General features: G+C 37.4%; 1 protein-coding gene across 1 annotated transcript; it reads left to right on the top strand.

Moving 5' to 3' along the window:
• The first annotated feature begins 3264 nt into the window (after nt 1-3264).
• On the top strand, nt 3265-4308 carry LOC145604057 (uncharacterized). The gene has a single exon (XM_081660010.1). It carries the CDS (start codon nt 3265-3267, stop codon nt 4306-4308), a length of 1044 nt encoding a protein of 347 aa, XP_081516136.1.
• Nucleotides 4309-14857: the final 10549 nt, after the last annotated feature.

Raw genomic sequence — 14857 nt, 5'->3', positions numbered from 1 at the left:
GACTTGGATGCAATATCAGTTTTCTTGACCCACACTTGTTTCACATTCCTTTTATTAGCTTCTTCTCTATTCCAACATTGACCATAAAGATGTCCAGTCTTACCACAAAAAGTACACATTTTCATGCTAGGAAGCTCAACATATTTCTTTTGTTTACCTTTTCTCTTGGTCATATAACCAAGTCCTTCTGTTCTTTTTCCTTGAGCTTCAGCAATCCATTTGGGTATAACTTTTGGGTCAATACTCCGATCCTTTCTAGCATTCAGTTCATTTTCAAGTTGATCCTTTTGATTCCTTAAGGTCGAAAGTTCATTTTTCAGATTTTCAAAATCAACATTGAATTTAAGCAACTGATCACTCGAGGAACTGCTAGAACTGATATCAGAATTCATGAGCTTATACTGAGTTAATTCAACATTCAGAAGAATACTTTCATTCTTGATTCTATCAGCTATCTCTTTTATGTGTTTATTCTTAATATTCAGCTCTTGCAATTTGCTTTGGGACTTGGCATAAGCTGTTTCCAACCAAGTGCCATGTTCCTTGCAAACTTTAAGAGCCTTCTCACACTTATTCAGTTTCACACAAGTTTCTCTAAAGAATTCTTCTTCTTCTAGACACAAATCTATTAAGACATCTTTAGAGAGAGTTTTAAGCTGTTTAGGATCAAGAAATACCTCTTTGTGGAGTTCCTCAAGGTTAGCCTTTTCATCATCTGATTTGGCCATCAGACACAGATTAGTTGTCTCCTCTTCTGGTTGGTCATCCTCATCTTCTTCACTGTCAGAATCACCCCAAGCTGCAATCATGGCTTTCCTCATGTCCGACTTTTGAAAGTTTGCTTTGCTGAATTTTTCTTTTCCTTGCTCCTTGCCCTTTCCTTTTCCTTTATCATTTTCCTAGAGGGGACAATCTCTGATAAAGTGATCTGTGGATCCACACTTGTGGCAGCTGTAGTCAGGTTTGGCATTAGAGTTCTTTTTCCCGAAGTTCCTTGAGGTGCGGCCTTTCTTGAACATCCTTTTGAACCTTCTAACGATCATGGCAGCTTCATCCTCGTCCACTTCTGAGTCTTCTTCCTCCTCTACTTTCAGAGCCAACCCCTTGTTCCTCATGGTTTCAGTGTTGACTCCAAGGTGCAGCTCATGGGTCATGAGAGAGCCAGCAAGTTGCTCGATGTTGAACTTGGTGAAGTCCTTAGTATCCTGTAGGGCTGTCACCTTAGCTCTCCATCTCTCGTCCTGTGGAAGACTTCTGAGAACCTTCCTAACCTGCTCATCTATAGGAATCTGTCTACCAAGGGAAACTAGCTCATTTATGATGTTAGTAAAATGAGTTAGCATTTCCTGGATGGTTTCCTTAGGTAGCATCTCGAATCTTTCATACTTAGACATAAGTAGATCGATTTTTGAGCGTTTAACCTCATTAGTTCCTTCATGATTAATCTGCAGCAAATCCCAGATTTCCTTAGCATTCTTGCACCCCATAACACGATTGTGTTGATGAGGTCCAAGCCCGCAATGGAGCAATTTCACAGCCATAGCATTGATTTCCATTTTGTCAAAATCCTCTTTCTCATATTCAGACATGGGCTTAGGGATTACCTCATTCAGAGCATTTGTCTTGGTGACTTCGAAATCACCAACTTCAATGACCCTCCAAACTTGGTAGTTCTCTGCCTTGACAAAGATCTCCATACAGTTCTTCTAGTAGGTATAGAACTTCCCGTTGAACATAGGAGGTCTCTGAGTTGAGTATCCTTCCTCGAGCTTTTCGTGAGTATTCATTTTCTCCAAGACCTTTCTTCTTCAGGGTTTCCTGATTCTATTAGAAGTTAGGCTCTGATACCAATTGTTGTTTCAATGAATACTACAAGAAGGGGGGTTGAATTGTAGTATGAGAAATTAGCTAAACTTTTTGCGGAATTAAAACTAAGTAAGCTAAAGGAATAGAAAGATAAACTGAAGGAACAAAAGTGCAAGAGAGATTTTTACGTGGAAAACTCCTTGGCCCTAATCAAGGAGAAAAACCACGACCACTTGGGATTTTAGGAAAAGAATCTTCACTAGAATAGGGCAGTAAATCCTATTACAAACTAAAGACTCTTACTTCAAGTTCCTCAACGAACTTGAAGCCCCGAGGAACAAGTCACCCAACTTGTTACTCCTTCTCTTCTCTTTCTCTCTTCTCACTTCTCTCTGCTCTTTCTCTTCTCTTTCTCTTCTCTTTCTCATTTCTCTTTCTCACAATACAGAAGTTCACTCAAACTTCCCCATTCCCCAAATTACAACTCAAAAGAAAGAATTTAAACTCTAGTATAAGAACATTAAGAACACTCAAATAGACTTGTATGGAATTGGACTCTTAACTCGAATAAAAGATGAAAACTTATGTGAGCAAGGGTGAGTTTTTCCAACAGAAATCAAGAGCTATTTATAGATCACAAAAAATGTTTGGAAAAACTTAATTGTGCAGCAAGACACTACGCCACTACTCATACCCACTAAGAAGATCATGTCCCTAAAATTAAGGGACCATGAACTCCTCAATGTGCAAGACCATTTCTAGAAGAAGAACATGGGAGAGTAGGCCGTAAGTTTTAGAAAACGTGGAGATTTTTATTTTCAGAAAAGATTTTGTAAAATCAGAAATAAAAATAAAATCTTCTTTTTTGCTCAAAAAGATAAACGTTAGAAAATAACCACTTTCCTAAATTTTAGCTAGCACAATATTATCTTCTTATACCAATTCCACACAAGACATTCGAATGTACTAAGTATCTTATACTTACATAAATCCTAAAATACAAAAGTATATTTAGTCTTCATGTTTCTCTGATGAAGCTTCTACTCCGAGGCTTCTGTTCCTTGGAAGGAACTTCTCTTCTCTAGTGATGCTTCTTCTCTGAAGCTTCTGTTCCCTGGGGGAACCTTCTCTTCTCAAGTCTTCATTTCTGAAGCGCCAGTTCCTGTGAGGGAACTCTTCTTTTTGGATAACTTTGTTTCTGGCCTTCCTGTTCCTCATGGTATCTTTTCTTCAACACTTAATTCTCCTAGTCTTTGCACTGATCACACACTTAAACAATCAAGCCTTTATTAGTATGTAAGTAAGTGAGGTTGTGTCATCATCAAAATCATTAAGTCCAACACCATGACTCCGCATTTTTTCCACTGTAATGTACATGATCGGAATGGAATGATATGGAACGTCTTTTTTGTGTATGGGCCGCCTGTTTTTGAGGATAGGTTTTTTTTTTGGAATTCAATGTTGCAAAACCTACAACATTTTCCTAATAGTCTTGTGTTAGGGGATTTCAATCAGCTGGAATTACTTGAGGATAAGATGGGAGGGAATACACACATTAGAGGTTGTGAGGTTTTCACAGATTGGAAGTTAGGAAATCAGCTTTTAGATGTTCCTTTTTCGGGTCCGAGGTTTACTTGGAAGAATAAACGTCTTAATGGGGGTCTGGTTTTGGAACGTCTAGATAGGGCCTACATGTCAAATGAATGGTTTTTCCAGTTCCCGGAGAGTAGACTTAGTAACCAGCCGCTGTTAGCTTCGGATCATGCAGCTATCATTTTTACCAATGAAGCTTGTCAGCAGAAGAGTAACAGACCTTATCAGATAGATAATTGGTGCTTAGATTTTGCTGAGATTGGTTCGATTGTTTCACAAACGTGGAATGCGACTATCCAGGGTTCCCCTATGTTTTCTGTTTCTAAGAAACAGGTCTTAACTAGATCTCAGTTACGTCACTGGTGTTTACAGAATACTAAGCTCTGGGGGGTGAATTGGAAATTGTTGACGACGGAGCTAGCTACACAGGGTATGTCAACGGATGATCTACATCATGCTCACTCTTATGTCACATCGGTTGAAAATACTATGACTGCTGCCTCCTTGAGTGTCGTGTTTTGGAATCAGCGCATGAAAGAAAAATGGATAGCTGCGGGAGATCTCCCTACTTCCCTTTTGTACTCGAAGGTGAAGATGCGACAGAAGCGAAACCTTATCCACACTCTTCAAAATAACGCCGGAGTCTGGATCGAGGATAAGGATCACGTTAGGGATTTGGTTGTAGACTCAATGAAGAAGGTTTTATGCCCGGCTCAGAATTCCCATACTGATGCTGCAACTAACATGCTTTTAAGGGCACTTCATATCCCGACCTTAGATAGTCGCCAGCTGGCGACTCTTGCGAAACCAGTCACAGCGGAGGAGGTTCGGAGGACTATGTTTAGCCTCAATGGTGATAAAAGCCCTGACCCGGATGGCTTTACAGCTTCTTTTTTCAAAAAACACTAGGATAAGGTCGGGAATGACGTGGTTGCTGCTATCCAGAGTTTCTTTGCTACAGGTTACTTGCTAAAGGAATGGAATCACTCCATTCTTGTGATGATCCCTAAGATTGACGTCCCTGAGACAACAGCGCACCTTCGCCCTATTAGCCTTTGTAATACAGTTTACAAATGCATCTCTAAATGCATGGTCAATCGGATGAAGAGGGCTTTGCCGAATCTTATCTCCCTTTCCCAGCATGCTTTTATTACAGGTAGGCTTATGACAGACAATATCCTTCTGAGCCATGAAGTTATGGACAAGATTAATAAGAGGACTACGGGGGGGGGGGGGGGGTGGATTCCTTAGCGGCAGTGAAGATTGATATGAGCAAGGCGTATGATAGGGTTAACTGGGATTTTCTGAAACGGGTTCTGCAGTGGTATGGGTTTCCCTCCACCTGGTTACAAATGATAAGTCAGTGCCTCTCCATGGTCTCGTACAAAGTTCTCCTAGATGGGGAGACAAGTGATAAGTTCAGACCTTCTTGTGGGTTGCGTCAGGGGGACCCTTTATTGCCTTATCTCTTCCTTTTTTGTATGGATGTTCTTTCAAGAATGTTACAACAGGGGTGTGACATGCGTCTTTTCGACGGGATAAAATTGGGGAGTAGGGGACCCTCTATTTCTCATCTGTTTTTTGCGGATGATGCCCTGCTGTTCTACAAAGCTAATGTTCAAAGTACCCAAGCGATTGCGGGCATTTTTCACAGGTTCTGTAACATTTCGGGCCAGGAAATAAACCTGGCAAAGTCTTACTTTAAGGTCAGCCCTAACACCCCGCTTGCCCTGCAGACATCGCTCAGAGGCATTTTCGGAATGGCCAAGGTGGAGCAGTTCGTGACGCATCTTGGGGTCCCCATTGATTTGGTGGGCCGTAAGTCTACCTCTTTTCAGTTCATAGTTGATAACATAGCTAAGCGGCTTACGAGTTGGAATGCGATCAATCTCTCTCAGCCACAAAAATTGATTGTTATCAATTCTGTTCTCATTGCAATTGCCTCTCATGTTCTCAGCTGTTTCGAGGTGCCAAGTGGTATTGCTCATAAGGTTGACTCTCTGCTTGCTGCTTTCCTTTGGTCTCATAAGGATAATAGGGGGATGCACTGGGTAAGTAGGGATAAGGTGTGCTTGCCTAAAGGAATGGGGGGCCTGGCAGTTCGTAGTCTTGGGTCTTGCAACTCTGCTCTGCTAATGAAACAAGCTTGGCATTTGTTCCATAATCCCCAGCTTTTGGCTGCGAAGGTTTGTGCGGCTAGGTTTCATAGCCCATTGTCTAAGGGTGTGGAGCTTCGCTATCGGAATAGGAATTTCTCTTGGGGTTTGAGGGGCCTCATAAGGGCTGGGAATATCCTCACTAAAGGTTGTGGTTGGAAAGTGGGTAACGGTAGGTCTATAGTGGCGGGAAGGGATAGATGGATGGATGGCAGAGTACCAGAATTTAATGCTTCTGTTACTTTGCGTCAGGCCAAGGAGTGGAAGGCCAGCCACTTCATTTGCCCATCTGAACCTGAGTGGAATCTAGCACGTATTCATTCTGCATTTGTGCACAATGACGCCAAGGTTATTGCGAGCATGGAGTTGCCAGGGACCGACTCAGAGGATTATCTGTATTGGCGTTTCCACCGGTCGGGTCGCTTCACTGTTAAGACAGGGTATGCTTTCCTCAAACAACTCTCCGATTCTTCGGACGACATCTCAGGTTTGTATAAAATCTGTTGGGCACTCGACATCTTGCCTAAGTGGAAATTGTTTTTGTGGAAGCTGCTTCGGAATAGGATTGCCACGAAGGCTTTGGGAAGACGTGTCTTGTCTATTAGTATACACTGTGACCTTTGTGGTACGCAGGAGGAAGATTTATAACACTTGTTTAGGTTTTGTAGTGTCGCACGGGATGCTTGGAGGGGTGGGATTTTAACTATCCACTCAGAAGCTAACGCAGACCAGTCCTTCAACGACTGGATTCTATACTATATCCGGCTATTTATAAGCCAGGATGGGTTTCATGGTCATAAAACTACCTTTTTCGTTGCAACTTTGTGGGGGTTGTGGATATCGCGTAATAACAGGGTTTTTACCCGGCCTGGGACTGGCCACTTGATGACACCGACAATTATATCAGAGGGACTGCGCCAGCAGGAAGTTTTTTCTACCGAAAGGGAGGGGAGTCTACGCGTCTTGCATCCTCCAGAACTGGTAAGTGATTATCCTCCGGGGTTCTTACGTGTTGTTTTACAGGACTCAGGTTCGGGAAGTCTGCTTTTCCAGACAATCATCCTGGTTGACGGCTCTTGGAATAAACGGACTCATAGTTCTGGGATGGGTTGGTGCCCAGAGATTGGGGAGCACGGGGAGCAAGGCTGGCTGGGGGGGGCTTCTTCCGGGCTAGCTCACTCTGCTCTTCACGCAGAGTTGAATGCTTGCCTGCTGGGGCTACAATGGGCGGTTACAAGATCCCTTCGTGCGGTAGTCATTTACACGGACTCCACTACAGTGGTACGTTGCCTTCGGAGCGACCAGGATCCAGATATAGCCATTCGATGGACGCTTGCTCGTATACACCAACTAAGCAGTAATTTTTAGTGGTGTTCCGTTCTCAAGGTCGATTGGGAAGTTGTGGAGAAGGCCCAAGTTCTTGCTACAACCGCTAACTCTAGCTTATCCTCTTTTAATTTTGTTGAGTAGTGTTCACTATCTGTTTAAGCTCTTGTTAAAAAAAATAAATAAATAAATAAATAAATAAATAAATAAATTCTAACCTTGAGATGGTCGAACCAATTATTAAATTTTTATTTTTCCACTAACATTGTGTGGATTGTTATGGTTTAGTGTTTAACAGCGGCCACTATAAAAGGCAGTCGGAATCAGGGAGAAGGGTGGCCGGAATTCGACGGAGAATGTAGCAAGGTGGTCAAAATTGAACGGTGGAGGGAAATAAGGGCGAAATCCGCAGTGAAAAGGAATGAAAGGGGCGGAAACGGTGGGGGAAGAGAGGGGGGCTTTTGAAATTGGATGGGGATGGGAGAGAGGTGGTCAGAATTCGATGCGGAAGGGAAAGGAGGGCGGAAACCGGCGGGGAAGGGGGGGGCTGAAACGGAGGGGGAAGGGAGAGGGTGGTTAGAGTTGGATGGGGATTGATGAGGGGCAAGTGATCGAAATTGGACAGGGGAGGGGGAAGGGAAGGGGGCCGGAGGAGGCAGGTCAGGGCTGCCGCCTGCTGGGTATGGGTTAGGGTTTTAATTATTTACAAAAAAAAATTTTGGACCTAGCATGTGTTAACATGTGTCTAGTAACTTGCTATATCAAGTTGGATGACCAATTGGGTGCAATAGGGGCGAATTGCGTAAAAAGTTGGGATTAATAAAAAAAATAAACGAAAGTTGAGTTTAATTTTGACAAACAGAGCAAAGTTGAGATTAATCCCAGCAATTTTTCCTAATTGATAATGTACAATTTATAAAAGATAATGATATATGTAACCCATAATATACTTTCGGTTACTAATTGTTTTATGTATTTGTCAAATGAAAGTTTTTTATAATCCTATAATTAATTATAATATCTTATAATATCTTTACCTAAAAAAAACGCCCTATAATCGATACATTATAATATTTGTTCCCCTAAAACACACACTTAATAAATGATTTTTTTTTTAAAATTAAAAAATATTATTCATCTTCAACCTATATTCATCTTTAACCTTTAGTCATCTTCAACCTTAACATTTAACAATGGAAGATTGCTATTCAAAAAAATCAAAAAAAAAAAAAAAACATTGCGAATGAATCATGAAATTACATCAAAATGAAGCACAATATAATTTTGACTAATAATGAAATAATTATTATTCTAACCTTTAAATAAATTACTTTTACTTGATTATTTTTAGAACTTTGAAGTTTTTATTGACGAATTCATCTAACAAAATTCATTGACGAAATCAAAATATATATTAAGTGATTTTTTAAACAATGATACAAATAAATAAATTGATTATAATTTATGAAATTAAACTAAATATAAGAATTAAATTAATTTGAACCAAAAGAATGAATCTTGTAGGTTGAACATGAAGGTTTTAGATGATATAGGTTTAAGATGAATATTTATTTTTTGGAAGATATTTTAATTCAATTTTGTAACACACACACAAAAATTTTTTTTTTTAAAAAAAACTATTTTTGAACAAAAAAATTTAACCAAACAAGACTTAATGACTTGATGACTAGACTTGATGACTGTTTATTTGAGGTGTCGAATTGGACGCCTAGGATTAGTCAATTAACAAATAAACGGTTGAGATTTAATCTCTTATCGTAGTCGACCATAACCGTCTGTAGTTGTCCGTAGTTGACGACTACGGTAGAGTTTTTAATTATCTTTGTTAAGTTGTTCTAATTGCAATATTATATTTTTAAAACACTTGAAATAAGAGATTTTTTTGTTTAAATTTTTTTGTTTTTTTTATTTTTTTTTATTTTTTTTTTTTGTTGTTTAGAGAGCCACAACGGACGGGGGTGGGAATCGATTCCAAGATGTCATGAAACCGGGAAGGAAGCTCTAATCATTTGAGCTTTAAGGACCATTTCAATAACAAAAGTTATGGGGAAAAAAATTTATGCAAAAAGAAAAATGAAGTTAATGTCTTCTTCCTTCCTTTTTTCTTCTTTTTTCTTTTTTTTTTTTTTTTTTTGATATGTTGTTCTTAGCTTGTTGTTTTCATTGTTTTAATTGCTTCATAATTGAGGATTTATTTTCGGTAGTTAAATGATTAGAGAACAAGAGCACAATCTAATACTTCGTACTATGTTTTCATTGACCTACATATGTGGCTACACAAAGTCTTATATGAGGCTGGCCACACCGTGTGGCAGGGGTTACTTCGTTATTGTAATAGGGGTTACTTAGTCAGTTTTAAAGGGGTTACTTGGTCAGCGATATAGGGTTACTCGGCTAGTGTAATAGGGGTAACTTAGTCATTATTACAGGGGTTACTCGGTCAGTGTTATCACACAGTGTGGCTAGCCACACACAAGACGGGCTGATGCGGCTATTATTAGAGAATAATTAGGTATTGGAAATTATTATTCTAATTAAGATTGTGTGTTATTTTGTATTATTTTAATTCCAAAAACAACAAAACTTTCATATGTTTAATGTGCTAGTAAAAGAGTAAACCTTTTTTTTCCGCATTTTTCATTAAATTAATGGCTTTAATCAAAGAAATTTTCCAAGAAAAATGAAAAGCATATCCTTAGAGAAAGTTGCATTTAATTTATTTTAATCACTTGCAATTACACCTATTTCTTTTTAATCAATTGCAATATAGCCATCATCTCTCTTAAATATAGTGTGATACACCACAAACAAGAAAACTAGTATAGTAAAAAAATAAAATTTATAAACTAATATTTTCACCAAAAGAGAGTTTTATTTTGATATAAAAAAACCAATTAATCATACAAAATTTTAATGACAATATTTTTTTTAAAATTATTTTTAATAAATCACACTATTTTGTAACCGTCCAAAAACTCCATACTATATTATCCATCCACTTTATGTGTTTATTCTCCTACAAGGTTTATTTATTTATCAAAAAATAAAAATAATAATAAAAAAGGTTAACTAATTATGAGCCTACCAAACAAAGGGGAAAATAAAGTAGGGAATAATCGAGTGGATGAGATTGCTAGCTTTTAATAAGGCCATTTGGGACCTCTATCAAGTGGCGGTCATCTTAGTGTTAATCTAGCAGCTTAGTTGTCAATTTAGAGCTGGGCATCGTGCCGCCACAACATCGGGGCTATACCTCACCGTGCCAGGAGGTGGCTCGCGCCGTGCCATGCCGGTCCTGGATGATGGAAGATTGTGCCACCAAATGAAACGACCCACGTGCCTGGCGGGCTAGGTCGTGCCGAACCGCGGGGCAGCCTATTATTTTTATTATTAATTTGATAATTTTATTATTAATTAATTAAATTCAATATTTTTATTTTTATTATTTTTATTTTTACTGTTTTAATTATTAATTAATATTCCTCGTGTCATGCCACTAGTGGGCTCGTGCCGTGTCAGACCTCTACTGTGTCGCCCGCGGGCCAGCTTGATCCACGACTCAATTCATGCCCAACTCTTGTTGTCATTGTATTGTTAGAGCAGAGTGATAGAAAGATCAATTGAAAATTAGTTGGCAAATTCACAATTTAATTACCATCTTTTTGTTGTTATTTAAATTAATTTACTAAAAATAGTGTAATTTTAATAGTTTTTTTTAAAGGTAAGAAAAAAGAAAATCATTAGGAAACCATCCTCACGAGGGGAATTCCTAATGCATCTGAGGAAATATTGGGAATTAAACTAGAGTTATTACAAGGTATGATATATATATCCATGTTGTCTCTAACTAAATGACCTACATTTTCTATCCAATCTATTACTCTATTCGCCTCTCGATAGATATGACATCTTCTGGTTTAATTTGGTGGAGACATATGTGACACGTGGCTTGTATCCTTGATTTGGCACGCCTTATAATGTATACGTACTTTGATAACCCATAACCATGATATACTTGTAAATCATAATTGATACTAATTTATATCTTTATTTACGTACACGTAAAAATTATAAAAACGTAATATTAAAAAAGTTTACAATGATGAGACGAATCTCACAAGACTACTCATGACTATAATATTTTTCATAGATTAACGGTAATTTATAGTTAATGTTTTCAAAGTTTGACCCAAAAAATGACAATGAGGTCAAAGGTGCCTTTTTGGTGCAGCAGGCCACACCATGTGGCCTGCTGCCAAGTCAGCAAAAATAACTGACCTAGAGATTACTATTCACGCGCATGTAGGAGTTACTGGTATTGTCACGGTTACTTGTATTTTTCAGATGTTACTTTTCTTTTTTTTTTTTTTTTTCCAGGAGTTACTTGTATGATTACTTATTAAGGGGTTACTTGTATTTTTTTTTTCAAGAGTTACTTGTATAGATTACTTATTCAAGGTTTACTTGTATTTTTCAGGGGTTACTTGTTTTATCTTTTTTTTCAAGGGTTACTTTTATGGATTACTTATTTAGGGGTTACTTGTATTTTTCAGGGGTTACTTGTTTTTTTTTTTTCCTTCTTCAGGGGTTACTTGTATGGATTACTTATTCAGAGCTTACTTGAATGGGTTAATTAAAGGGTTATTTGTATGATTACTTATTCAAGGGTTATTTGTATGGTAAGGGTTACTTGTATAAGTTACTTATTCAAGGTTACTTGTATGAGTTACTTATTCAAGAGTTGCTTGTAGGCCCCATACCAAACCATATTTATCATCACATCGGATGCCTTGTGCTAGCATTTTGAGCTTCAAGATTGGAGGAACTCGAAGAACAAGTCTCTAGACCGGTGCACGCATGCGGTGGGGGCATCATCTATGCCACAAACCCACCAAAATGCTCATATACTTGCTGCCTACTTTGATGTTCATCACCATCACCAAGTTGTGTGCACAAGGATGATCAAGATCGAAGAAGGGGAGGAGGAGACCCTCCTAGGTGCGGGCGCACTGGGGGTCTGTGCAGCCGCACAGGTGGCGCGTGCGGCCGCACAGGAGGCGCGTGCGGGCGCACCCCCTTGGGTTTGTGCCCGTACCCTTTCCCGTGCGCCTACTCTTCTTTTCTATGTGCGGCCACATCTCCGTGGGTCTATTTTTGGACGTCATAACCGACTTCTCTCTAGTTAGTTTTACTATATATAGTTTTCCTTCTATTTTTAGAGAGAGGAGAATTAGAATAGATTAGAATTAGTTTAGATTGAATTTTGGATAGAGAGAGAAAAACACTTTGTAGACACCTAAAAATGTCTCCCCAAAACTAAACCCGATGATGAACAACCTTTCACCGCCATTATTGGTCGGGTTGACTATGTAATCTTTAGAGTGCTTAAATCCATGTCCATTCCCAATACATTTCATAAACCAATCCAATCAATTCATAGCCTATTTTCCCAAATCATAACTTATTTTCCTCTTTTCGTGCCTTTAAACCCAAAATAATTTATTTCGTGTTCATTAAAGTCATTCATTTCGTGTCCTTTTTATAAAAAACGTTTATACCAGTTTATTATGGTCCATAATCTGGGTCCAATGATTAAATATTTGGATGGGGATTTAAAAGAGCTTTCCAACGATATATTATAAGCCCAAATCCGAGTTATAACGAATAAGTTATGGCCAAAATACTAAACTGAGTCTAAACCGAACCTAACCCACCTTACCTACGACCCAATGATCATGTGGAGGGTCCAAAGGATTTAATCTCATTCCTAATCCAATTAGGATTAATTGGAAGCTTCTATAAGTTTCTAAAATATCTTAATTATCCTTTTTGAAAAGATAAGATTAAAGAGTTTGAAATAGAATAAAACTCCTCTAGTAATTTGATTCGAATTGAAAGACATTCAAAGATAGTTAGAAATTATTTTCGTGCTTCATAGTTTTTATTTTATATGGTTGGATATCTCTTGAAATTATCTTTCCAATGATATATTATAATATTAATTCCGAGCTATAACGAAAAAGATATAAAAGAAATACGAAACTCTATCCAAAACTGACACCGTCTCACTATTTCGGCCATATCTTTTATTCTACAAAATATTTTAATCTGATTCATCTTATTCCGATTTCTAGATCAAAAGATATGATAAAAACAAAAACCGCAAAAACTTCTGTCTATTGCAAGAGTTTTATCCGATTCGAATTCTTATCTTTTCTTGATTCGACCCCTCTTTTTTCCCTATAAATAGAGGTCATATATATCTCCCCTTTTTCAATCATCAACAAGCTTGATCATCAAATCCTTCTCTCTTCCTCTCTTTTCCACCAAAAATCATTCTCTTCTCTTTCTCTCATATTCTAAGCCTCAAACCTATATTCCTTATTACATCATTCTTCCCCTAAGCACTCCAAGGAGTCCATACTTAACCCGAGGTTCCATCCTTAAACCAAGGTGTGAAAGCTACAAATAACTGAGGGATTGGGCCAAATTAAATCTACATTTATTTAATTTAATCTCCATTTTATTTTTATATTTATTGAAGTTACTAACAATTTATTCATGATGTAGCAATTTCAAGGAACGCGCAGAATGTGAGTAATTAATTTAAGTACTTATATTACTTTATATTGCTAATATCATGATTAGGGTTATTTTTATTTGATTTGGACTAACGCTATTATTGTTAAATTGCTTCCAATATTAATGTTTATTCTATTATTATTTATGATCACCATATTGCATGTTTAAAGGGAATATGTAATTGAATATCACGCCTAATAAGATAATTTGGACAACCAGTTTAGGTTCCTTTTTAATCTTGTTGTTTAATCAAGTGATCACTAATATTTTAGAATTATGTGTTGCATTAATATTCAACCAATTTAGCATAATAATAGTTTGGAGAAAATTAAATATTTGTTTGTATGCCTTTGAGATCGTAGGAATTACTTTTCACAATAAGAATCGAGTAGAGGCCAATACAGGCGAATGTGACTCCTTGCCTCACTTTGTACCATCATCTTCGATCCTCCTTTTGTGGTTCCGAACCATATGGAGTTAGTAATCTCATGGATTATGAATGGGGTGTAATCTTCACGGGTCAATCGTTGTTGCCTATCGTTGTCCCTTAATCGTGGTTGCCTTAAATGATCCGTGAATGGTTTACAAGTTTCTTAAAAACTTGTTGGCGGCTCCCTACTTTATTTGTCCCTAATCGTTGTCCCTAATTGTAATTTCAATTCTCATTTCCTTTGAGTGCCAAGCATATTCACCACATGCTTTTACGTAGGCGCACTTCAAACGACGCCTACACACTTGTTCTTAGATTTTTAGAGAGAGAAACTTTGGATTTGATGATTGATGATATAAGATTGCTACATTTGGTTTGATTTCTATCAAGTTTGTAAGAATCCTTTACTCTTTAATACAATCTTATGTTTGATTTCATTTGTTTTGTTGATTGATTAAGCTTGTTGATAGTTTGATTGATTTAGTTTTATTTCAATTGATGAATATGAATTTGTTGATTAGTTTAGCTTTGATTTTGATGTTCTTAATGGATTGTGAGTAGTTTGATTGCTAGGGTAATGGTGAAGCATGTATTAGTAATGAATTGAAGTTAATTTGGGGAAATTGATTAAGTTGATAATGTGATTAAATTGGTTGATTGATTTTGTGCATGTGTGTGTTTGATTTAGGCTTGATCACCCTAGTTATTCACACTAGATTGCATTGTAATTAAGTTTTCTCGATGTTTTTTGTGGGTTAGGTAATGACTTAAACTATCTTTGGTCATTACATAGGATTTGATAAACAACCATATAAAGCTAATAACAAAAAAAAAAAAAAAAAAACAATTTTTAAATTTTTTTGGTAAACTCTTATATGTGAAGGTTTTTTGATATTTTTTTTTAAAAAAAATATTCTCTTAAATGTCATTAACGATTTGAGAG

The sequence above is a fragment of the Chenopodium album genome, chromosome 22, assembly GCF_948465745.1.
Source record: "Chenopodium album chromosome 22, dcCheAlbu1.1, whole genome shotgun sequence".
NCBI classification, from domain to species: Eukaryota; Viridiplantae; Streptophyta; class Magnoliopsida; order Caryophyllales; family Amaranthaceae; genus Chenopodium; species Chenopodium album.
This window is presented reverse-complemented; position numbering and strand designations above follow the sequence as displayed.

Coding starts and splice junctions, on each gene's coding strand:
- LOC145604057 (XM_081660010.1), top strand. CDS start 3,265: ATGTTGCAAAACCTACAACATTTTCCTAATAGTCTTGTGTTAGGGGAT.